Genomic DNA, 26,122 nt, shown 5'->3' with positions numbered 1-26,122 from the left:
GAGCAGGGTTGGCACATGGTTCACAATTTTAATGCACGTCTGTGTGTGGATCAGACATTTGTATTTACTTTGTGGTTGTTGAGTTAACATGAGAATAAAAACATTTGATAGTTGACCTCTTTATTTTTTCCCTCCCAATACTGGACTCAAAACTAAGCAGAACTGGAATCGATAAAATTCAGATGATACCCAGCCCTAGTTGAGAGTCAGTGTGATATACAGCCTTAAAGGTACAGTGTGTAGGAATTTCTCCCATCTAACGCTGAACTCATATTGCGTTCAAACAGATAGCGCCTCACTGTTTCAAATGTGTATTGCAACAACGGTAGCCGCTGTGCACCAAAAAGCTATGATAACATTGATGAAACCATGTCATCCAATACTTCATAGAGTATGCATTCAGGCTCCTACACAGACACACGCGACGCGATTTGACAAACCCCCTCCTCACCATGCTGGCTGTGTTTACAGCGTAATACTGTTGGGGCGGGTGTAAATGGAAACAAACCATTCACGTCTTGTCTTTTGACAACTGACAAGTGGCTCAGCCTCACACACCTCATCCCTCTCCTCGCATCACTGGCCTGTGATTGCATTACCTTTCTCCTTCAGCAGCTCTTGTTCTTGTTGTTGTTGACCCTCGTTTTTTGAATTCGCCGGTCACGTTGCCTTTTTGATTCCCTTTGGCGCTTTCTTGGTGACGAGGATTGCGTCTCCCGTGATGCTGCATATGCATGATCCTGCATTATGCTCAAAGAGTGGGACTTTGTTATGCGGCAGTAGTGCCGGGGTAGTAGCGAAGGGACTCTTGCTCCTCTCCTTTGGCTTCTCAGTCACGCAGTGCTGGCCTGGCTCTCAACGAAAATGCCGAAGGCGGGGCTGTATGTCCCTTGCTGGCGGATGTATTCTCAAGATGGCGAAACATTATGGAACCCCCCAAACGACTTACCCACACAATGTACAAACAAATCCGAAATTCTCATTTTACGAGAATAAGTCAGATTATTGGTGGAGGTAATAGAACACCAATGGTGACATATTTATGAATGCAGACATCGATTTTTGCCAATAAACAACTGAAAACGTTACACAATGTCCCTTTAAATGTCTGTCTCTGCCCCTGGAAAATGCCCTGGGCTTTGAAGCCAGTTTTCTAGTGGCCAAACAGAGTAATTAAATCTGACAGGTACGACAGATGCCTTGCGGCCAAGAAAGACTTTATCCCATAGACTTACGTGGCAAAAGAGACGTCTGTAAATCAGTAGATACATTTAATGAGCGTCACAACCCCCTGAAATGACTGGTCTCATTATCAGGATTTGATCCATGAACATTTGGAGAGTCTGGAAGAGCCACAAGATTAAATAATTTTATCACCATTCAAGTTAGCAGAGCGCTAAAGTGGAAGTTAGCCACGGGGCTACTGGAAGTCTTAAATGCATTTGCTCTATGAGCCATGCAGTACAGAAGTAGTGCAGATCATCCTCAGATCATCCAGTTTATACGCAGCGCAGCAGTTGAACCGTTCTGGCTTCATGCACCACTGAGCAGCTCTGATAGGAATGAACGGGGCGCCATGTTCAGCACTGTGTCCAGGTCTCTTTAAACATCCATGTTTTGGACCCCCTGTGTATTTATCTGAATCACTAACTGACAGCCAGACATCGTGTCTCTACTGCGGAGACATCATGACCCTTGACCCTGACCCTCACCTGAACTTTGATGACCTCGGCTCCTCCCCTGTAGCGCTCAAAGTCCAGAACTCCTAAAATAGACGAGTCACCGCAGCTGTTCGTCATGACTCCTGTTGATACAGTGCTGCTCAGTTTACTCTCATTTTCCTTTTTTAAACACAGTGTGTTTCACTTTTATTTTATAAAAGAAATCTACAGCTAGTCTCACAGCGCTGAGTCAGTGCCAGAGAAAAGTCTCACACATTATTATACTGCTGTAAAGGAAAAATATTCTGCCCTGTTTGTATTTCTTTAAACCAATCACAGTCGTCTTGGGCGGAACTAAGCCCAGGATGCAGCAACTGTTCCCTTGCAAAATAGTGTCGGAGGTCTGTCATTAAAATGGCTGATTCTTTGTAAAAGAAAATGTACATTGAAAGTAGTAGGGGCATATTTTTTGATGCGCAATGTTCGCTGTTGGTGTGTTTTGGCCTTAACAGACGTATAGCAACCATTTGATTCAGCTTTTACTGAAAAAAATACAAACATCTTTTGATAGCCAGACTGAAGCCTGACTGTACTTGAGCTCTGAAAAAACTCACAGGACCTCAGACGATTTGCTGACTGTGTGTGACTTTTTGCAGAACATTATTACAGTGATATCACAGATGCTCATGTGAAGTTGAACAGTGCAACTTCACACAGTTGTGAGGTCAGTGTGAGCGGCGCACGCTGCCAGAGTTAAAACATGTGACAGATCCACATCTGTGAGATGGAGTTTGGGCTTTTCTGAGGTGTGTTCACGGGTTTCCTTCTACTGTTGTAGACCATTACAATCCCCCCAAAGAGAAAAGCAACATGCCTCAATGCACGATTCAAATCTTTGTCAAAACTTGACATTTCGTGTAGGTTGTTAGCTGGAGGTTGTTGTTGTTTCTTGCCTAAATAGCTGGTCAATGGCAGGTTTACAGCCACAGTCTAAATGCAGTGAGTCAGAGTAACTTGCAACTAATGACTCCGCCTTGAAGCTTTATTTATTGTAGTGAGTGGGACAATGTGGTTGAAATCAATATCATAATTTTAGCAAGAATATTTTCTTGATTTTCCTCAAATATGTTTTTACAAAAAGCAACTCACTGTTTTCATTGAAAATTCACTCGTCATCCTTCATTTTGAATTTTGCAGCAGTGTTCATATCAACAACACAGTACATCTGAAGACTTCTGACATCAGTCCACAGTGTCACTGACATCTTGTAAAAAAAAGCCTAAAAATAAAAAAAGAAGGTATATATTTCCTGTATCAAAAAAATATTTTAGACTAAACTATGTAATATTAATGTTTGCATTATTGAGAAACAAATATTCCCTTAAATCCTGACGGTACAGCGAGACGTCTCACTGGTTACATGCAGATGAAAAGAGAGTAAATTTGGAAAAATCCATCAGATTCCCGGGTGTGACGGCGCTGTGGGAGAGAAACAGACAGGATTACACACCCAATTAGTGAGCTAAATGATCTGAAACAAAGACCCCCCTCCCTCATGTGGTTACTGGAGAGGATTAGATTTCTGAGTCCACAGAAACATGTAATTGGTTAAAACCAGTGAATTTGACATGGAAGATAATTGATTTTCTGAATGAGATCACATTTATTCTACATTACAACAACAGCGTGGTGAGATCCAAACAGTAAAACACAACTGAGGAGATTTGTTTCTTTGTCTTATTACTCCGCAGTATGTGTGAATTTCTTTTGAGTCTCGTGCCAAACGGTTCCTCCCACTCCTGCCTGAAGGCTGGTTAGTTACACTGAAGACAGACTCACAGAGATGTTTGATTGGCCTGGTTTGTTCTGCAGAGATGGTGCAGTAATCCACCCCTGGAACATCTTGTCTTCATGATCACTTTAATGAGCTGTAGTCATTGAAAATATATATATATATATATATATATATGTTAAATTGCATCTGAAGGTTCGTGTGTCATGTCATAAATGTATATGTTGCACCTCCCCCCATGAAAAGCTCATCTTTTACAGCTCCAGTGTCACAGTTGTGCACCAGGTGGTTTTGAGTCTCCCAGGTTTTCTTGTGCCTGGTGGTGGTGGTGGTGGTGGTGTCCATCTTAAGGTGACTCTAAGCCCTGTTCCATTCTCAGCACGTGACATACACTGTAGCCATCTCAAACATCTGTGTGTGATTTCCTTGATGACGCTGCGGCTACCTGTTTTCTTGTACAGTTGAAGGTTGGAGCCAGATGATTTGGCATATATCATATATCTGGGGCATCCATTGTAAAAGACTTCCACTCTCCTCATGTCTGTTGTAATCACTCGTCAACTCTCTGAATTGTGGCACAACTTGGCACACTTAAACTGGTAAAGGAAACGCAAATCAATCAGTACGTTTACATGGATAGTTTAATTCCAATTTCATTCGGAATTTTTATTCGCCATTCCGATTAAAAGTGGTCATGTAAACGGTCATTCCGATTGAAAATTAAATCCAATTAAAGGGGGTGGTTTATTCCGTTTGTCATTCCGAATGAAAGAATTTTGTGTGCATGTAAACGTTCATTCCGGTCTTTCTGTGCATGCTCGTTTCCTTGCCCTTCTGGGCATAGCAACGGGCTGAGATAGAGCAGTCGGGCTAGTTGCACTCACTGGTTTCCATATGCCAAAACACGGTCTTCTGTCTCCCTTCTCCTCCTCAACAGACGAAGCATTAGCAGAACAAGGTTGTTGTCGTACTGCTGCTTCAAGAATATAAGCAAAACAAGCCCGAAAAAGGCACTAAGAACTGCGTCGTCAAGCATCTTGTTATCCGAAGCGAGGACTACAGTGTTTTCTTCTGGTAAACATAAACACGTAACATCCGCCCCGCCCCCTATCCAATCAGAAACCTTCCCTGCCCCAAACCTTGCGCAGACCCGAATAAAGGCGACTAAACTGATCTCCCGTGTAAACCCTCATTCGGAATGAATATTTCTCATGTAAACTACCTGGAAACACTTTAATTCCGAATGATTTCATTCAGATTTATTTAATTCTGAATGAGAAGCCATCATGTAATGTTGCATTGTTTGACTCAATATTTGAAGCTTTGACGAGATGCGACGAGACCACCCGAAGCCAAACCTGCTTTAGTAAGATGTAGTGCTTCTATGTGTGTGTTAGAGAGTGATAGAAAGGGGAGAGAAGGTGGAAGGTGGACTGTTGCACACAATGTTTCTCTAACTTATAAGTAACTCAGAACACAGCTGGTCGGGCTGCATGATAACGCTCTGCATTTCGTCTCACCTGGTCTTTGTCCTCATTTGTCCCCCTTTCACTTTACTCCACCAGGTTGCAGCTGAAAAAACAAAACAAAACAGCAGCAGTGGTTGAAGGTTCGAGGCAATCAGGTCGGCCATATTGCTCTAGGAAAATCTTAAATGTTTTGATATGAAAAAACCTTCGTCAAGTTAAGTTTTTACAGTTGTCTGCTGCTGTATCAGTACCGTACGATAAAGGTGGTTTCTTGATATTTTTCAAGACAAAGTGCGACAGAGGAACGAGCCTGGATCTCATCAGTGACCAACATTAAAATCAACCAGGAGTCAAGCAGCCTGAGAGTTAATGTAACAAAGAGCCAGGAGATGAATAAAGAGCAGTTTTCATCACTGACTCGACTGACTAGCTATTTGCGGACACACCATGACCTCCAGCAGGACATTACCTCTCCTCCCTCGCCTCCGTCCAGCCATGTAATCCTGCAGCCGTGGTGCTGGTGTCAGCGCCGGGATCCAGTGTCACACAGACGGACACAATGGCCGCTCTGTGCTCCCCTCGCAGCATTGTTCTCCCCCTGAACACAGAGGCACAATGAGGCCCTTATCCTCAGAGGACAGAGAGGCCGGCAGGGTCGCTGTCAGGTGCTTTTCTTTCAGGCCGGTTTGTGAGCTGAACTCATGAGCAGAGTTTGTTTGAAACCACAGAGCCATACTCTCTGAAAGATCGGTCACAATTAACCACAGAGTGAAGAGAACATAGATGATGATGTGATGCTGCTGCGTTACACCCTCAATAATCTACTGTCATTGGTCACTTCCTTCCTTCAGTCCCTGCTGTGATGGGACAACAGCAGTGTTGTGGTGCTTACTGGAGGTTTAGGTTTGATAACCATTACGTTAGAACATGTTTAATGAAGCACGAGGTTAAAAGTAGAACAGCTCTGTGTCTTGTACTAAAATAGGGCTGTACCCAAATATTCGGATATTCATTTCTATGGGTAGGTATTCGTTATGAAAATTTGGTATTCGATATTCGTTCTTTTATTACCTTTTTTTGTTGTTGTTTTTTACATTTTTTTTTGTGGTTTGAGAGCAAAGATCCGGTCGCCGCTGTGCAAAACTCCGCAATACAATTAGGTCCGAAACCACCACCACCACCACATTGCAGCCCACAGGGCCTCTGTCTCTCTCTCTGTCTTTCTCCTCTCACGTCCACAGTGAACGAGTTAATCCCGACAGATTTCAGTCTGTCGGGGCAGCTTTACTAACATGCAGCATGTCAGCTTCATGACAGACTCACGGACACACAGACAGACAGACACACGGACAGACAGACAGACTAAATGAGTACATATTAACCCAGCTGGCAGGTTTTATGGGACAAAGTATTGGGTCAGATTACGACGTTGAACCCTGCAGACTCTGCTGCACAGAAACTGAACATCTGCAGCAGATGAAAATGTTTGCAGTTACAAAAACAAGCTCAGCGTGTTCCTGTGATTCCGGATTAATCAAAATAACATTTTAGATTTACGGTTTCAGAATTTACATCTGAAGGAAGTTTGACTCTGAGCTGAGAGTCGAAAACATGCAGATGCAGCGCTGTAATTCTGATGTGTCTGTCTCCAGTTTCCTTCTTAATGAAGCAGCTCCATGATTGTGCCGACTTATTCATCAGCATGGTGAAAGGATTGTGGAGTGATCCACAGGTTTGATCCCCACAGCAGTGATTGTACAGCACATTTCAGCAGCTACAGTAACTGTACGTCCTGTTAATGTGTCCCTGAGTAAACAGGTTGTGTTTGGAGCTGCTGGTGAAACCTGTTTGTATTCAGATGAGCTTTTAAACTGCTGCAGCATATTTACATTTCATGTGAATCATTGATACTCAACAGGAATCCCTGCAGCGCTTTCAAAAGATGTTGAGGTGTTTTTAATGTTTTGCACGTCCCACTTACAAACAGGAGGCGTAGATAAACATTGGAAACATGTTTTAATATGATGCAGTCCAGCACGGAACCACAAGGGTTCAATGGTAATGTTTTTTAAGCAATAGCCGTGGATTAGAATATGCTGCTCTAAACATGTTTCTGGCCATAACTCAAGAATTCACTCAGTAATTCTGACAAAACGTCACACAAATGTCTAACAGTAATGTGAAACAGTAATGTGAAGTGATGACATTTTATGTCCAAAAGGTCAAAGGTCATCTTGACTGTGACATCATCATGTTCTGCATTTTGTTTTATTTTTTTATTTGATAGGGACGATGCAGTTTAACATAGTTCCAGTACAGAGTATGAGACTGATGTGTTTCACAGAGTTTATAGCTGTTGGTAATTTTCAACTCTTGTCCCTAGTTGGACTTTTACATGTAGATCAACAATGCTATTAAAAATATAAAGTTTAAAACATCATACAACCACAAGACACTGTAAACATGGCACAATAAAATACATAAACCACAATCCACACACTACAATACACACCCCACAGTAAAAATGACCACAACACAAATATCACAACATATCCTACAATACATCGACTACAGTAGACCTACCACTATACACATACCACAATACATTTACTAAAATACACATACAATAATACACCAAAACACTTACATTAATACCCTGTAGATGTTTGAGTGTGGCTCCAGCTCTGATTTGCTTTTAACCAGCCTTTGACCTTTTGTTGTGAAGGATTTTAAATCTGTGATCAGTTTGATTTCAGTCGGTGATGTGTTTCAGAGTTACCAGCCCTTTATGGAAGAAGCTGATTGTCCAAGTTAAATTTTACTAGGGCCCGACCCATTTATCGGCCGGCCGATTTAACCGGCCAATTATAGCCATTAGAGAATAATCGGCAATCGGCCAAAAGTTGGTCGATGTTAACACTTATATTTTCATCATTAATAAAATGCAGGGAATATGGTGTTTTACTTAGAAATGATGTCCTTGGGGCGTTGGTGGCTTAGTGGGTAGAGCAGGCGCCCCATGTACAAGGCTGTTGCTGCAGCGGCCCGGGCCCTTTGCTGCATGTCTCCCCCCCCACAAACTTACCTGTCCTGTTCATTAAAGGCAAAATGCCCTAAAAAGTATCTTTAAATTTTTATGTTACTTTTTGCACTATAACCTACCTCTGTTAAATTGGCAATAATAAGCAGAACATACATGCTGTGAACATACATGTGAATGTCTTAATTCATAGAGACTTTGCATGATTATTTTAATACCCAGAAGTTTACTGCCTTTTTGCACATCGTGTTTTTGATTTATTTTGTGTTCAAATTGTTCGTATGCTGCTTGTTCCACACAATTTCTTTTTTTCTTTTTTTTTTTTTAGGATTATTTTTACTGGCTTTTTGCCTTTATTGACAGGACAGAGAGTGAAATGGGGAGACAGAGAGAGAGTGGGGACTGACATGCAGCAAAGGGCCGCGAGCCGGATTCGAACCCGCGGCCGCTGCAGCAAGGCAATGCCTCTGTACATGGGGCGCCGGCACTATGCTACTGACGCCCCAATTCCACACAATTTCTGATAATAAAAGTATGTGAAAATAGTAAAATGTTATTCCTTCAATTTATATCTTTGTAACGAGTGTTTGAACTATATTTAAGCCATCAAAAGCAGGTAGTTCGGGGTTTTAAGTTGAAAAACGTAAAATTGAATCAGCCGATATATCGGTTATCGGATTTTTTTATTCCATAATATCGGAATCGGCATAAAAATCCATATCGGTCGGGCCCTAAATTTTACGATACGATATTTTACAGTTGCCATTCATGCTGCTCCTTATTACTCCAATACTGTCTTGTCTTTGAAAAAATCTGGAAAGAGGCTCTAGAGCTGGACTGTTGGTACATGTACAGTACAAATTGTTTGATGTATTAGCAGTCATCAAAAACAGGAGACTAAACAACTTGTGTTTTGGCACTTGAGCAACATTTTTAGGAAGCTTGACGTGAAAAACAATGTTTTATCTGCCTTGTTATGAAACTTGCAGTAAACTGTGTAAACAAAGTTGGAGTTTTTCCCACCTCCTCTAATGCCACCCAACTAAACTCCTGTTTTCAGGATCATTGAAATGCTCACTTGCACTTCAGCTCATAAACTTTGTCTTTACTGCCGCCATTTTCTCACAAGTTCCTGATTAATAGTGCAGATGTCTCAACGGAGATGAGAAGGAAGTGAGATGACTCAATGTGTTTAATCCTTTTGTACCACTTGCCTGATCGGGCTAGCTTAACTAGCCGAACATGGCATTTAACTTGCCCCGGGCAATCAAGGAATCCTTGTTGTTGAGCCCAGATCAGTAAGACCTCCTCAGTAATAAATATGGAGTTAATATAACCCTCCTCAGAAAGCTTTAATAAGAACTGTCTATTCTAAGCTCCATAAAGGCTGGATATGTGACAGACCTATTGTTATGGGTTGCATCAGATTGTACAGGTGTACCTAATAAAGTGGTCAGGAAGTGTACCTCCTCATTCCTCATGTTTTGTTTCTATGTGTGTTGCAGGATTCGTCCTCAGCTGGCCCGAGAGAAGATCGAGGGATGTCACATCTGTACGTACGTGATGCCCGGGGAGCCGCAGGTGATCCTGGGCAAAGACAAGTCCTTCACCTACGACTACATGTTCGACATGGACTCCCAGCAGGACTCCATCTACACCACCTGCACGGAGAAGCTGATCGAGGGCTGCTTCGAGGGCTACAATGCCACCGTCTTTGCATACGGACAGGCAAGTCTTTGTCCTCGGTGTCACAGCTGCAGTGCTGACGGTGACAGTGCTTTACAGCTGGGTGGGGGGGTGGAGAGGTGGAGAGCGCCGACATTTGGGTGAAAGGAGAGCAGAGACGACTCCTGTTGTGGAATTTGAACCTCTGTGACCTTGTTTTTGTCCAACTGTAGTTTTTAAAGGATTAGTTCCACATTTTGGGAAATATACTGATTGGCTGCCTTGCTCAGAGTCAGAGGAGAAGATCGTTGTTACCATTGTTATAAGGCTGCAGCCAGCAGTTTCTGCAGCTTAGCTCAGCATAAAGACAGGACACAGGAAGAAACAGCTGGCTCTGTCTGTGGACAAAAAAAAATCTGCCTACAGTACATAAACATCTTACTTAGTAATGCAGCATGTGGGGGTGGGCAGTGTATCTATTTTACATGATGTATCGTGGCTTGTTCCACGTGGGATATGTAAAGCCCTGTATCCACCAAACCCTTTCAGTACTACCTTTGGAACCAACAGTGACCCTTCAGACATGGTGCCTAGACCCTCGGTGTGTTCAGACAGTCCTCTTAAATGTGGGCGGGGTTGTTGTCACTCACTGCTCCGTCCAGCACTCCCTGTATTTCCTCATCAGCAGTGACACAGATGGAAGTCTGCACCTGGTTTATCGTCCACAGAACGAGGCTGCACGCCCACATTTTCAGAACAAAATAGAACAGGCTGCAGTGAGAGTCTCTCTCCATGGGATATTTAAAAATAGCAGCTTTGTGCATTTAGTCCTTCTCAGGCAAGCTCAGGGGTTTAGTGTTGCTGTAGCCCACAGGAAGTGAGGATTAGAATATATGACCTTCACATGATCCGCTCCAAATGAATCTATATTTTTAAAGTCATTACTAAAAGTGTGTGTCATATAGAAACTAAAGTGATGGTCAAAGTTGTCACAGTGAAATTTAAGATGTGCTGATGGATTCACGTCATCAGCTCATGCATTGAGTAACATTACAAGTTAACGTTCCACCTTAAAAGTTGCCGGCAGTCGGCCAGAGTGACCGTCCTCTGCCGACCAATCAGACTGCAGGGTTTCTAGCTCCACCTTTTAGTACCAGATCTGTGTGCTAGGTACCCCAACAGAGGGGGGACCAAACATGGGGACGCTAAGGAACGCTTCTGTTGGTACCATCCACAACTTTTCACTGTGGAGATGGAAAAACGTGAACCAAACTGAACTGAACTGAACTGCTTGGTGGAAACAGGACTTTAAATGACTGTATCACAAACATGAGTATGAACACATTGAAATAGAATGAATATATAGATATCATCACATCAAGCAGCCCTGCTCCTCTTTTCCTTCAGTCACTCCCTCCTCTCTTCTACTTCCTCCTCCCTCTTTTCACTGAGTTCACCTCATGGAAATAACATGCAAGTTTGGGCCTCATGGTCCCTCCTCCTCCTCCTCCTCCTCCTCCTCCTCCTCCTCCTCCTCCTGTACCTCCCTGCAGCTTAGGTTGCCGTGGTGATGGAGCTCCTGCTGTACGGCACTCACATGATTCAAAGTGCATGCACACACACACACACACACACACACACACCTCTATACATCTTTAATGTGAGTCCATATTAACCCATATCTCCCCAGTAACAGCTTCTGTCACTGCTGGCCTACTTCTGACACACACACACACACACACACACACACACACACACACACACACACACACACACACACAGTGCTGTTGGTTTGGCTGGGATCAGACCTGTTTGCCTCTGCAGTTTTACAGCAACTAATCTAGATTTAGAGCGACCCGCTCGGCTCCATCACATCAGCGCTGCCCGGTGAGGCTGCAGATAGAAACAGACAGGAAATGAGGAAGAGGAGGAAGTACAAACTCTGACCTCTCAGAGGGACTGTGGTGTCTGCTGTGTGTCAGTTTAAACTGGTTTGTTCTTTGTGCTAAATCAAAAATCAAAGTAAAGTTCAGGTGAATGGTTAGAAATATCTTCTTTGACAAGCAACTCAATTTGTGACATTCTTTAAATAAACAGACAGAAGCCTCCTTTAATTCTAAATGGGCAAACCAGCTCTCTGGCTGAGTGCACAGCCCCCAGGGAAATACAGTGAGGTCATCTCAGGGGATGTCAGAGGGCATTCTGGGAAATAAAGGAGGTCAAAACTACATTAAAATAGATAACACAAACTAAAAGCAGGTAAACTCTACATGACAGAATGAATCAACAGTAATGATTCTTTATTTGTAAAGTTCTTTTTAAAAACTGATACACAAAGTGCTCTTTACAGGGCGCAGGAGAAATACACCATAAGGTCAAATACATGTGGACATTTCTCAGTCTGTTGACACCAAATCGATACAGCATAGTATTGGGATACTTCTGTGTCGAAGTATTGTTTCGTCACACTTCCGTTAACAGCGTGTTCGTATTTCCCTCTCCCCTTCCAGACGGGTTCAGGGAAGACGTACACCATGGGGACAGGCTTTGACGTCAACATCTCAGACGAGGAGCTGGGCATCATCCCACGCGCTGTCCACCACCTCTTCAAGGGCATCGAGGAGCGCCGACAGGCCGCCCAGGAGCAGGGACGCCCCGTACCTGAGTTTAAAATCAATGCCCAGTTCCTGGAGGTACGCGCACCGCCATCACTGCTTCATCCATCATGTTTTTATCAGTTTACCTGCTTTGAATAAAGCAAAGAAAATCTAATGTGTCTCCCACCAGTGGCAGGCTCGACAGAGATGTCACGGGTCAGGCTCATATTGTTGACACTCCCCGTTTAACAAGCTGCGACACCAGTGCTACATCACATGAAAATATCCACACTGACAATTGAACTGCAGCAGCTGTCATCGGGGGGTGAGGAGGTGTGAGGAGGGGTGTCAGTCCAGACAGGAAGCAGTTAACAGGAATAATGTGAGGAGACAGTTGTGGCGCTCCGTCAGACTGTGGCAGTGCTCAGATTCCAGGAGGAGACCTGGAACTGGATGAGCTGCGGTTAGGAATCAAACGGTCACACAGTTTCAGACACAAAACTGTCTCCAACAGAAACTGAGTTATTGCTCAGATTCTCCAAATCTGACCTTTTGTTTTTTACACCACAGTTGTTCATGTCTCCTCAGATTTTGTTTATCAAGATGCAGAAAGCTTTTCGGAAAAATCCAAATCATCCTGAGACATTGAAACTTAAATTAAATTCAGACTGTTGAGGACGTCACGTGAAGGACTCCCAGATGTTGAATTAAAGGCACAAAGAGAAACAGACGTCACTGCAGGTTCGACAGATTGTCTGTTCAGAGAGGAAACTCTTTGGATGATGGTGATTATCAGAGAGTTTATATTTAATTAAGGCAAATGTCAGACAGATACTTCAGTCTGACACTAACAGAATTATGTTTGGCCTTTTTGTCTTTTTTCTAGCACTGCTCCATCAAACCTGATCACTGAAATATTTCTGACACGCAGCATCAGTTCACTTCGATTTGACTCCTCCACTTAATGCCTACAGTACAGATGCACTCGGCAAGGTTTCATTTCCAGATGTTCACCAACCTTTTTTAGTCAAAAATCAGCCAGTGAGAACTAAAATAAAGAACAAGTGGAGGCTTGCCGTATTATTTTGGCTCTTATATCGGTCCTAAAGCCAAGTCAAGATCCTGAGTTCTCAAATGGAGTTTGGAGTTTGAAACCTAAAGATATTCTGTGTTTTTTTTATAACATTTTTTTTTATTTAACCTTTGAAACCTCCGAGGAAATTGGCTTGATTTCTTTCAAAAACATGGGAAGAAGGCAAAGAGCAGTGACAGAAGAAATGACCCAAAAAAACTGCAAGACTTTGAAGAAAAACTTAGTAAAAAGACAGAAAGAAAGACAGTTAAAAAACAAAGAATTGACTTGGGGAAAGTGCTTAAAAATGATTTTTAACAACAGAAATTTAAATTGTTAATTTTAAATGTTTTTTCTTTTTAAATAATTTTCTGAATCTGTTCATTTTTTGCAATTTGTGAGACACGTCTTACCCAGTTGCTCATTGCTTTTTTTCCCCCCATGTTTTTGAAAGAAATCACACAAACTAAAGGTTTAAAAATCTTTGTGAAAGGTTTCTGTAAGCAGCACAAGAAAAGTGATGTCACTTCAGGTTTCAGTGGGTTAAGAAACAAAGAATAAGAAGTCATGACGGGTGTTACGAAGTCAAATCACAGCACATTTTTCCTCTTTCATCTCAGCATACAGTGTCACACTTTTCTCTGTGGCTTTTATACACAATCCATTTCTCCCAATATTTTGTACATTTCTCGAGATCAAGCCTTAAAATAAATAAAAGTCTTTTCATACAGTGTATTTGGTTTATAATCCCCAACTGTATTTGCGAGTTAAGTTTTATCTGCTATTTGCCAAAAGTGTCTTTAATAAATATCTCTCTCTGTGTGGGACAGTGTCAGGTATTTTTCTGAGGTATAACGTAATACATGAATAGACTAAATCCATTCCAAGTATCTTGTGAATCTCAGCTACAATCTCTTGCTAATATGGTTGGAATTTTTGGCCCAGAAAACATGACAATAAGCGGTCAGTGAGGTTCTGCATGGTCTCCAACGAAAGCTGTGTCTCTGTAGACCTGTTGTAGTGCTGTTAGTCTGAGGGTGATAAAGAATCACAGTGTTCTTCAAAGCAAACTCACTCAGGGACCTGCAGTGTCTCACGTCTCTGTCCAGTTGTCCTCTGTAATCTGTGTGTTCAATTCTGTCTCCTTTTTTGTTTAATATATTTTGTAAAATGATTCTTTGAAATGTGAAAACTTCCATACAGATCTTCTGTGAATGTTGATGATTTAATCCATGATTTAAAGTCCTGTATCTGCCTGATTAAAACCATTTTCGTGTGTGTGTGTGTGTGTGTGTGTGTGTGTGTGTGTGTGTGTGTTGTCTCTGTGCAGCTTTATAACGAGGAGGTTCTGGACCTGTTCGACTCCACACGAGACATGAAACAGAAATCTCACATCAAGATCCACGAAGATGCCACCGGGGGGATCTACACCGTGGGAGTGACCACACGGACCGTGTCCTCCGAGGCCGAGGTAACCGGGTGTGTGTGTGTGTGTGTGTGTGTGTGTGTGTGTGTTAGTAACTGTCATTATTAATGACTGTAATGAATATTTATTAATGTATCTGCGCTGCTGAACGTGAACCTCTGTGCCCCCACAGGTCTTTACCAACACTCTCGTTATGACTCATATATAATTCATCCCTGCTCTGATGTTTACTTTCATAAACGCCTGAGAGTATTTACTGTTGTTGTTTTTTATCCCCGCTGCATCACAGAGAGTTCGACCTGTGTGTTAATATTTAAAGCTCTCTCTCTTCATCTGTTCAGATGATGCAGTGCCTGAAGCTTGGCGCTCTGTCTCGCACCACAGCCAGCACTCAGATGAACGTCCAGAGCTCTCGATCCCACGCCATCTTCACCATCCACCTGTGCCAAGTTCGCGTCTGTGCCTCCGACAATGTTAGTATAGACTTACAATAAAAATATATATGATGAACACAGGACTTGTGCCACAGAGGGTTCAGTTTTTTTACCAGTTTGCTGTCAGAAATTAAACTGACACTGTCCCCGTAACACGCTGCAGTGTCCTGTATGTCTGTGTCACTAACAGTGTTTCTGTTTGTCATTGTTACACAGCAAGAAAGTGAGACTGACAACAGAGTGTCCAACGGAAACTCTGAGATGGACGAGTACGAGACGCTGACGGCCAAGTTCCACTTTGTGGATCTGGCTGGTTCTGAGAGGCTGAAGAGAACTGGAGCAACGGGCGATCGAGCCAAAGAGGGCATCTCCATCAACTGTGGACTGGTGAGCAGCTTCCTCCTCCTCCTTCTTCTTCTGTGTCCTCTGGGTCACTGCTGCAGGATCTGTAGAGTCAGAGCCAGAGCTGCTGATATAACCAGAGCGTGAGCGCCATCTAGTGGCTCAATTTTATACTCGTCCAGCCTCAAAAATCATCCACTACTGGAACAGAAAAATACAGTGCAGAGGAAGGACAAACATACAATATATCGGGGCGCCCAGTAGCTCAGCTGGAAGAGCAGGTGCCCCGTGTACACCCGTGTACATAGACCTTGTCCTTCCTGCAGTAGTGGTGGGCCTGATTCAGAATCTCATCCTATCCTGTCCAATGAACGCAAAAAAAAAAAAGCCATAAAAATAATCTTTAAAACCCCCCACATATTTTGTTATTAAACCTGTGTGTGGCATGCTTTTAATATGCAGCTAAGGGATGTTTCCACTGTTGATTGATCTGTGGATTATTTTCTATATTAACCTAAAATCATGAAAAACATCAAGGCCCAACATGACAACCTCAAATTACTTGTTTTGTCCAAAACCAAATGCTTTTCAGTTTACTGTCATAGAGAAGTAACGAAACCAGAGAATATTCACATTTAAGAAGCAGGAATCAGGTTTTATACCTTTTTTCCCCTTAAAAAATTTCTCAAACCAATAAATTGATTATAAAATAAGTTGCATTGAGTTTAATAGTCAATTAGTAGACAACTGATTCATTAATAGATGAATTATTGTGGCTTCAACGTGTTGATTGCAGCAGTGAAAGGCTAAATGAGCTTTAGCTGCAGTGTTTTCATGAAGGAAGGACACATTTTAAGTAAGGATGCACAATAATATCAGTACGTCATCAGTATCGGCTGATATCTGCTTTAAAATGAACTTTCAAAATCGGCCTATATGCTTTTTCTTATTTTACACTGTGAATGAATGTTACAGACACTGGACAGTATGTCATGTCTCCATCTGCTGGTGGGCCGTCACAATAAGAGTCTGTATGTATAATATGATGTTAATTCATCTACAGAAGAGACTTGATGATCACTGAAATTAGGCGGGAAAAAGTGGATATATGGATATCAGTTAATGGCCAAATAAGTTGTTACATATCGGCATATTGGATAACGGCAAAAAAGCCAATATTGTAATCCAGTAAGTATTTTAAATCACATGAAGGACTGTATTTGTCTTTATCCTCATCATTGCAGGGTTCTCTGTTCACTGAACTTCCTGTAGTGTTTTGAGATGTTTATCCAGGTGGAGAAAATCAACAGGTGATACATTTAGTGGTAAAGATATAAAACTTTACACATGGATCACCAGGAAAATAGTTAAAAGTGCACAACTAGCAAAACTATATGCACACAAAAAACAAACAAAACAAAGAATCACAATTCACAAAATATGGATAAAATACAAATCTGGTGCAGGGATGAGAGTTTTGAACAGGATCCTAAAATCAACAGAGAGCCAGTGAAGATATTTTAGTATAAAGTAAACGCGTTTGTTGCATGTGATGCTCTTTGGCTCTTTGGCTCTTTTACATCGTACAGCTTCTCTCCTACCTGCCTGACTGAGGTGAAAACCATCAGACTAAAAACTTTTAACACTTTACAAACAGACTTATTTGGTTAATGATCCAAAAAGCAGTGATGGAATAAAAAGCTGTCAGTAAACTGTTAAATCACCACATTTCTCGTCTTTGTTTTCGTCTGTGTTGCTGCAGCTCGCTCTGGGGAATGTAATCAGTGCTTTGGGTGACCGGAGCAAACGGTCGTCACATGTGCCTTACAGAGACTCCAAACTCACCCGACTGCTGCAGGACTCGTTGGGAGGAAACAGGTCGGTGATTTCACATTTCTATCACAATTACCATCTGAGGCAGTGTGAGCCCAGAGAAGTCTCAGCAGTCAGAGGTCTCAGAGGGGAAACAGGAAATCTACCTGACAACCTGTTGTAATGAAATCAGCACAGGAATCAACTGCAGAATAAAGGAACATAAAGAGTATCTTTAATATAAAGTATAAAATATGTCTTTCTCATCATTAATGATAAAATAAAGACACTGATAAAGTTTTTAGTAAAGCATACGCAGGAGGGAATATCAATCAATCAATCAATAACACTGCATGCCAATCACTGATATTTACATCTGTTGGTGAGGAACTGGAAGAAAATTCAGAATAATTTAACCTTTTAAGAAGCTGAAAGTCATTTATAGTGAAATCAAAATATTTTCACTGATATTTCCACATATCAAAAGCCAACAGTGAATTGTAAGAATTAAAATGAAACCTCTGCAGTATATACATATACAGTATATATATAATAATAAAAATGTGATTACACATGTGCCTCCTTGTTGCTTCAGCCAAACCGTGATGATCGCCTGCATCAGCCCATCTGATCGGGACTTCATGGAGACGCTGAACACGTTAAAGTACGCCAACCGAGCGAGGAACATCAAGAACAAGGTGATGGTGAACCAGGACAAGGCCAGCCAGCAGATCAGCGCTCTGAGGACGGAGATCGCTCGGCTGCAGATGGAGCTGATGGAGTACAAGACGGTGAGGAGTCTGATAAATGAAGCAGGGCATATTTCATGTCGACGGGAGGTGTCGTCTTCTGATCTGTCTCCTCCTCCCTGCAGGGTAAACGCCTGATGGGTGAGGACGGCGTGGAGAGCTTCAGCGACATGTTCCACGAGAACTCCATGCTGCAGACGGAGAACAGCAACCTGAGGGTGAGAGTGAAGGCCATGCAGGAGACCATCGACGCCCAGAGGGCGCGGCTCACCCAGCTGCTCAGTGACCAGGCCAACCAGGCGCTCGCCAGGGCAGGTCGGTTCAAACCTGCACGTTCATCAAGTCTTTCTTTAATTATTGGCAAATAAATATTCCACATTTTATTATAATTATTTTATTCTTATGTCTGATGTGAAGTGTTTGATTCTGCTCTTGGTTCAGTCGCGATACAGGGCAGACATGTTTAGTTTGTCTCTCCCTGCGTCTCATTTTAAAGTGTCCTGATTGTCTTCCAGGTGAAGGTGGAACTGAAGAAATAGGAAACATGATTCAAGGTTACATCAAAGAGATCGAAGACCTCAGGTAAAAATCTGCGACTGGAGATGAAGTAAATTCAAACTGTGCCCCGATTCATTTCTACGTCTTCACTCCATCAGGGTCAAATAACCATTTTTATGGCTCTGCGCCATTTTGTTTTCGGCTTGTCTGTCCGTCCGTACATACACCCATACGCCTGTCCGTCTGTCCCATTCTTGTGAACGCGATATCGCAAGAACACCTGAACTCTGCTCTGGGTCACGTGTGATCTTCCTGTTTGTGTCCCTGGATTCTTTCATCAGAGCCAAACTCCTGGAGAGTGAAGCTGTGAACGAGAATCTGAGGAAGAATCTGTCTCGTGCCTCCAACCGCCAGTCGCTGTACGGAGGACCCGGCTCCTTCTCCTCCACTCTGCTGGCGCCTGAAAAGGAGACCTCTGACATCATCGAACTCGCCAAGAAAGACCTGGAGAAGCTGAAGAAACGAGAGAAGAAGAAAAAGAAAAGGTAAGAGGACTAAAAATTACATCTAAAATCGACTGTTTCTGCCTGTGGATACTTTCTGAATAAGTTTCAAACTGGAGCGACACTTTTTGTGAGATTTTTAAAACGTTCAACATTGTTCAAAGGCGCATCACCGCCTGCTTCAACCAGAAGTCACTTTGACTGTTTGATTATTTGAATAAGAAACACTTTGTACATTGGAACATGAATATTTAAAGAGACCTTCAGTCATGATGTAAACTGAGACACGACGTAGCTAAAAGATGCTTAAATAATTAATGTGCATCATTTACAGACATGAAACAATGAATTACCTGCACACTTGATGTTTATAACGTGGACTGATGTTGTGACAGTATTCTGACTCTGATAAACAGAAGAGTTTCACTGTGAGAATAACCTGATGAGAAATGAGCAGCATCAGAGGTCCAGGTTGGAGCTGAGGTGGGGGATGATGCAGTGGGTGGAGTTTTTGTGAGTGCAGAGCTTCCTCTGATCATTCTTCCCTCCATTCTTTCTTCCTCCTCCGTTCATCTCTTGCTTCCTTCTGTCGTTTGACCCTTCACCCCTCCCTGAAGACTCCAGCAGCTGTTGGAGGAGAGAGAGAGGGAGGAAAGGGAGGAGGTGGTGGAAGAGGTTGATGACGTCAGGTTTGTCAGAGCTTCCACCCTCCTGTTGCCCCCCCCCCCCCATCCTCTGCTTACCCTGACTCAGCATTTTACTTTAATGTTTAATTTACGTTGCGCAGGTACTATTTCCCACCTGGAGTGAGACTGGCTGCCCCCCCTCATTAAAACACTTTATTTTCACTGTAAAAAGCTCGTATCTGTTTAGATCCTGTGTGTGAACCCTCCGCTCATTCTTTGACCCATCTCACATCATCCTGCTTTCTGTCACATCTTTGTTTTATGTTTTTACTGACTGTCACAGTCTGTGAAGACAAACAGGAACTAGAAAGTGTTCTGAAAGATCTTGGATGCAAGATCGAGGATCAAGAACACTCTAGTTATTGATTTTATTTTGTTTTAAGATTTTGGGGGGCATTTCTCCCTTTATTGGACAGTTTGACAGTGAGGAGGGAGACAGGGGGCGTGCAACAAAGGTCATCGCAGGTTTCCATTAGAAAAAACTGGTGCCGGTGAACGTGTCCAATGGGAGAATTCTGATCAGATAATATCTGTGCTTAATGAGCGTAAAAACAGTTGATAGGTAGGCTGCATACAGAATGACATCATCAAGGCACTTTTGTACAGAAGCGTATTACATTCACTTGACAAATAAAAAAAAGCCCTGTTTTTCTGAGTAATATTTTCTGTTTTTCTGAGTAATATTTTCTGTTTTTCTGAGTGATTTTTTTTTTCTGAGTAATTTTTTCTGTTTTTCTGAGTGATTTTTTTTGCCTGTTTTTCCGAGTAATATTTTGTTTTTCTGAGTAATATTTTCTGTTTTTCTGAGTGATTTTTTTCTGTTTTTCTGAGTGATTTTTTTTTTGTTTTTCTGAGTGATTTATTTATTTTTCTGTTTTTCTGAGTGATTTTTTTTCCCTGTTTTTCTGAGTAATATTTTCTGTTTTTCTGAGTAATTTTTTGTTTTTCTGAGTGATTTTTTTTCCCTGTTTTTTTCTGAGTAATATTTTCTGTTTTTCCGAGTAATATTTTCTGTTTTTCTGAGTGATTTTTTTCCCTGTTTTTCTGAGTAATATTTTCTGTTTTTCTGAGTGATTTTTTTTTTTTGTTTTTCTGAGTGATTTATTTATTTTTCTGTTTTTCTGAGTGATTTTTTTCCCTGTTTTTCTGAGTAATATTTTCTGTTTTTCTGAGTATTTTTTTGTTTTTCTGAGTGATTTTTTTTCCCTGTTTTTCTGAGTAATTTTTTCTGTTTTTCTGAGTAATTTTTTGTTTTTCTGAGTAATTTTTTCCCTGTTTTTCGTGGTATTTTTTTTTTCCTGAACGAGGCAACGAGATACTTCAAAATCTTGCGAGAAGCTCCCACCTGGCACCTGCAAGTGACCCCTGCATCCATGGTGACTCCTGCTCATGGATGTATTTTGCATCCGTGCTCCTGCTCCTAGACAGTTTCAGCTACGGGATCAATAAGGGTAAGGCACGTAATTAGTTACACACAGCGTATGATAATCTAGCTATGTTCATCCTTCTAGTGTAGGCCTATCGCTCAGTGTAACAGGTTAGGTTAGTAACAGGTTGTAACAACGTTATCTGACAACTGAAATCATGCCCACACACGTTTGTCAGCTAACGTTGTTACAACCTGTTACTAACCTAACCTGTTAGATTGAGCAATAGGCCTACACTAGAAGAATGCAGTGGAAAACATAGCTAGATTATCATACCCTGTGTGTAACTAATGACGTGCCTTACCCTTATTGATCCCGTAGCTGAAACTGTCTAGGAGCAGGAGCACAGATGCAAAATACATCCATAAGCAGAAGTCACCATGGATGCAGGAGTCACTTGCAGGTGCCAGGTGGGAGCTTCTCGCGAGATTTTGAAGTATCTCATCTCCTCGTTCAGGAAAAAAAAAATACCACAAAAAAACTGAAAAAATAAATACTCAGAAAAACACAAAAAAATACACCAAAAAAACCCCAGAAAAATAAATAAATTACTCTGAAAAGTGAATGCAATACACTTCTGTACTTGGGCACACACTGTAATCCAAATAAAACAAGTCCTGTCAGCAGATTTACATACATACATACATACATACATACATACATGTTGCCGTCATCTGGAGCTCCCCACCCATCCTGGAACACAAGTCTGCCGGATGACAATAATGATGACGTGTTTCTTTTCACCTGGCAATCGTTGCCAGCCAATGAGCGGGAAGCTCCACGTGCAGGCGCCATGTGTGGAGGCTAGGCACCATTCATGTGCACTCACTACTTACTGCAGTGAATCAGAACTGGTTTCAAGTCGGCAAAGTGTCCTTTTAAAATCAGAGGCGTCAATCAGAAGATTTACCGGACATTGTGACCAGAGAAATTTAAATATGTGAAACCTCAATTTTCTCAGTAAAAACAAAACAAAACAAAAACAAACTGTAAAAACAGACACTGGAAACTCTGGGTCACTGACTGGAATTGAACTAGTGACGTTGTGCTGTTGGTGATCAAGGAGTTTCGCAGTTTTACCTTTAATTCAACATGTTGTCATTTGGTAACATGTCCCCTGATAAATGTTTGCGTTTTGCTAAATCCTTGCCCAAAACATTAATTCTAGATCATGGAGAAGAAAGTGAAGTCAGTTTTTTTCTGCCTTTTTCTAAAACTTTAATTTCAGCAAAAGCTCCGAAAAATGGATGCGACTCCAGAAGCTGAGAGGGGCTGTGCCTGCAATTAGTATTTTTTAATGCAGTTACCTTCAGATCATTCAGAGTTTCGTTATCTCGAGATAATACATTTTGTTTTCATGTCATAACTGGTGTCATATTTGATTCATTACTCAAATTTGAAAAACAAATCAGTGCCGTGGTCAAAGGAAATATCACCAAAGTCAAACCATTCCTCTCACTTACCGATCTGAAAACCGTCACTAACGCCCTAATTTCTTCTCGCCTCAATTATTGCAACTCACTTTTTCGGCATCAACCAGCCTTCTCTGTCCCGTCTGCAGCTGGTGCAGAATGCCACTGCCAGACTAATAACCGGCACAAAAAAAGAGAGAAAGCATTACACCTGTCCTGGCATCTCTGCACTGCAATTCAGAATCCTACTGTTTGTCTTCAAGTCCCTACATGGCCTGGCACCCCAGTACATCTCTGAGCTCCTGTGCCCCCTCACCAACCCCAGACCTCTCAGATCCTCAGACCAGCTGCTCCTGGCTCCCTTGTTCAAAGTCAAGGGGCAGAGGGGATCGGGCCTTTGCGCTGGAGCGCTTTACCTTTTTCTATCAAATGTGCCTCCACTGTAGTTATGTTCAAGGCAAAACTAAAAACTCATATGTATTCCCTGGCATTTGATTGCCCTTAACTGGTCCTTGTTGCACTACATTATGCTGATTTCTTTGATTAATTGATATTTGACGTTGACTCACATGTTCTGTACAGCACTTTGGTCAGCTCTGGTTGTTTTTAAATGTGCTTTATAGATAAACGTGATTTGATTTGATAACAACTTATTTGTTGATTCTAGAGAAGAAAAAACAAGAGATCAAAATAATTTATCAGACGTTAAAGTACAGTCTGAAACTTTCCGCTACAGTTGTCAAGACTCTGTCTCTGCTGACGTAGCACATCTGATCTCTGCTGAACACTTTAAATAACTAGAAAAGCACTCAGAGAGTGCAGACCTCCACCAAGTAGGTGATATTCCCTCTCCCTCTGCATCAGATTTTGCAGCCTGCTTCACAATTAGGTTATTTGCATCACTATCATTATTAGGTTATGTATGCCTTCTCCATGGAGACACTGTGGTGTATTTATTTCGTTTTTATTTTGTACCAACACAGAATATAATATGTTTTTTGTATTTTTTTACTTTTTTTCCAACACAGAACATTAAATTCAACTTTAGAATTACAACAATATTTAGCAAGTAGAACAAGACGTGCTTTCCGGCCACCAGATGGCACTATTTTCACCATCTTTAGACATTGGAATTGCTGCTGAGGCTGTCAGACGAAAGAATTTATTTATTATTTTATCCACTTTGCTTCAACCTATCACCACCAAAATTCTATCATCTGTTCCTTGTCCCATTATCCACCTTTCCTTAAAATTTAATCAAAATCCATTCTTAACTTTTTGAGTTATTTTGCAGACAAACAGACCAACACCGACGAAAACACAACCCCTTGGCGGAGGTAATAAGAGGAAACAACCTTGTGTTTTTTTCATGATGACGAGTTTCTTATTTCATTATCTCGAGAAGACAAAGCTTGTGATCTCCAGACAACAGCACGAAAGGAAAAATTGCAAGCATGGCCGTTCTCAGCTTCAATATACGAATACATGATCTGTAGTTACACTTAGTTATTTTGCTTAACGGTAAAGATGTGGCGACACGACAGTTACATGGCGCTGTAACCACTCAGCCATCAGTTATCTATTAGCGATCTATTTTTAACTTTTTCCCCTCTAGATTATCAGAAGTGAAGGGTTAAAACTTCTGCGCACAGGTGCGTCTTCTTTAACGTTTGACAGACTAGGTTTTTCAATAGATGATTTTTGGGGCTTTTTGCCTGTAATGTCAGGACAGTGTTCTATTGAAGCATGAGGAGGAGACAGAGGAGGTACGACCTGCAGCAAAGGGCCGCCAGCTGGAATCAAACCCACTGAGCCACTGTGCGCCCCAACAGACTGTGTTAATCAGTCCTTTAAAATAATACATCGTTGGATGATAAATATCTCTTCTCACTTTCCTGTGTTAATCTTTCTTTTTCCTTTTGTTCAGATAATCCAGATGATTTTGTGCAAGCACCACCTAACCATTGCTAACCCTCTGAGTTTGGATAAAGCACTTATCCAACAGATCTGCTTCATGGACTTGATTTACAGCTATTATTTATTTATTCCTTTCATGCTTCTTTGCTTCTCCTGGTTTCGTTCTGACTCTGATGAGATTCCTTTGTCAAAGCAACACGCTGTCTTTATCACAAACAAACTCATTTTAAAGAAGCAGCATCACCTCAGAGTTTATAGTTCATTACGTGATGAGATGATGCTGAAGGCTCTGTGTGCTTTATGGTTCATTTAAAGAATACATTTTCTCATAAAGTATCAGAAGTGTCAAATACATCACAGCTAATAAAGTCATTAACAGTGAGACGCTTTATTGCTTCACAGTGTTAAAGTCCATAAAAACAGTTTGTTTGCCAAAAAGACAGAGTTGTTGTATTATTATATAATTTACAAAACTTGTGCTTCACCAGTTAAAAAAAAGAAACAGTGCCGTTATTACCTGCAGGTGTTTAATTAGAAATATGCTCCTTGTTTCCATGTGACGTACAGTAGCCCTGGAGGCGTATCATGTGCATCATGTGTCCGTCACAGAGGAATAATCCTGACCAATGTCTGAATCTTTCAGTGCCAACAAGGAGGAAGTTCCTGACAACGATCAGGAGAAGGGTACAGAGAAGGAAATGACGGAGCGAGTCAACGAGGAGGCAGAAATGGTACGACTGACTCCTCAAAATTAATTACTAAATGATTTATATATATTTTTTTTTTTAAGTCACCATTAAAAATGTTGATAATGATAAATGATGATAAATGATAAAAAAAAAAAACATATTTGAAATGGGTTAAGTGTTCAGAGTCGGTGTCAAACATCAGCTGCGAGGTTATTCCAGGTTAAATATCGAGACGTATGCTCTGTATTGTGATAAAAAAAAATAATAATGCGGTATAATTTACAGGCCGTATGCCCCGGCCCTGCTTCAGATATTAAAGTGTCAGTATGTCACGTTTCAGGAGGTCCAGGAGGGCAGCGACCACGAGGAAGGAGAAGAGGAAGAGGAGGAGGAGGAAGAGGAGATGGATGTGGAGGAGAGCTCGGATGATTCTGACTCAGAGTCAGACGAAAAAGGTACAAGGAAGAAAATGTCTGATCGCTCTCACTCATTCACCATAAAGACGCTGCTGATTCTCCACCAGGGGGAGCTGTTTAACCACTGACAGATCAGATACACACTCCAACCTGCAGCACACACACACACACACACAGCTGTGTTTGGACACTGATGGAAAATAACACAATATAAAAGAACATATTCATGAAACACCAGGAAAGGCTGTTTGCAAAAGATGAGTTTTCAGTTGCAACTTAAAAGAATAAAACTAATGTGAATGAGGCAGACGCTGAGGAAGAGCGTTCCACACATCAGAGCCAGCTACACTAAAGGCCCCGGTCCCCCATAGTACAGAGCCTGGAGGGGGGAGTCGAGGGTCAGTGGTCATTGCAGTGAATGAGGAGGTGTGTAGGAATGCAGAAGATTGGAATGGTACAGTAGGGCAGCACCATGCTATGCAGGGATTTAAAGACAGGGAGGAGGATTTTAAAAC

General features: G+C 41.7%; 1 protein-coding gene across 8 annotated transcripts in view; it reads left to right on the top strand.

The window, feature by feature from the left end:
* Positions 1-26,122, top strand: part of kif21a (kinesin family member 21A) — an 81,141-nt gene that overhangs the window by 26,512 nt on the left and 28,507 nt on the right. For 5 of the 8 annotated variants that reach the window (XM_049573538.1, XM_049573542.1, XM_049573539.1 and 2 more), the window contains exons 2-14: positions 9,468-9,690; positions 12,138-12,320; positions 14,627-14,767; positions 15,064-15,195; positions 15,373-15,543; positions 17,261-17,376; positions 17,906-18,101; positions 18,185-18,374; positions 18,575-18,641; positions 18,899-19,102; positions 19,678-19,749; positions 25,146-25,233; positions 25,532-25,646. In XM_049573538.1, the coding sequence (XP_049429495.1) occupies positions 9,468-9,690; positions 12,138-12,320; positions 14,627-14,767; positions 15,064-15,195; positions 15,373-15,543; positions 17,261-17,376; positions 17,906-18,101; positions 18,185-18,374; positions 18,575-18,641; positions 18,899-19,102; positions 19,678-19,749; positions 25,146-25,233; positions 25,532-25,646 (1,898 nt within the window). The remainder of the gene's footprint in view (positions 1-9,467; positions 9,691-12,137; positions 12,321-14,626; positions 14,768-15,063; positions 15,196-15,372; positions 15,544-17,260; positions 17,377-17,905; positions 18,102-18,184; positions 18,375-18,574; positions 18,642-18,898; positions 19,103-19,677; positions 19,750-25,145; positions 25,234-25,531; positions 25,647-26,122) is intronic. The other 3 variants (XM_049573543.1, XM_049573544.1, XM_049573540.1) reach the window with 1 other exon arrangement.

The sequence above is a fragment of the Epinephelus fuscoguttatus genome, linkage group LG4 (genome assembly GCF_011397635.1).
Source record: "Epinephelus fuscoguttatus linkage group LG4, E.fuscoguttatus.final_Chr_v1".
Lineage (NCBI taxonomy): Eukaryota > Metazoa > Chordata > Actinopteri > Perciformes > Serranidae > Epinephelus > Epinephelus fuscoguttatus.
Note: the sequence above shows the minus strand (reverse complement) of the source record. Positions and strands in the feature narration are given on the sequence as shown.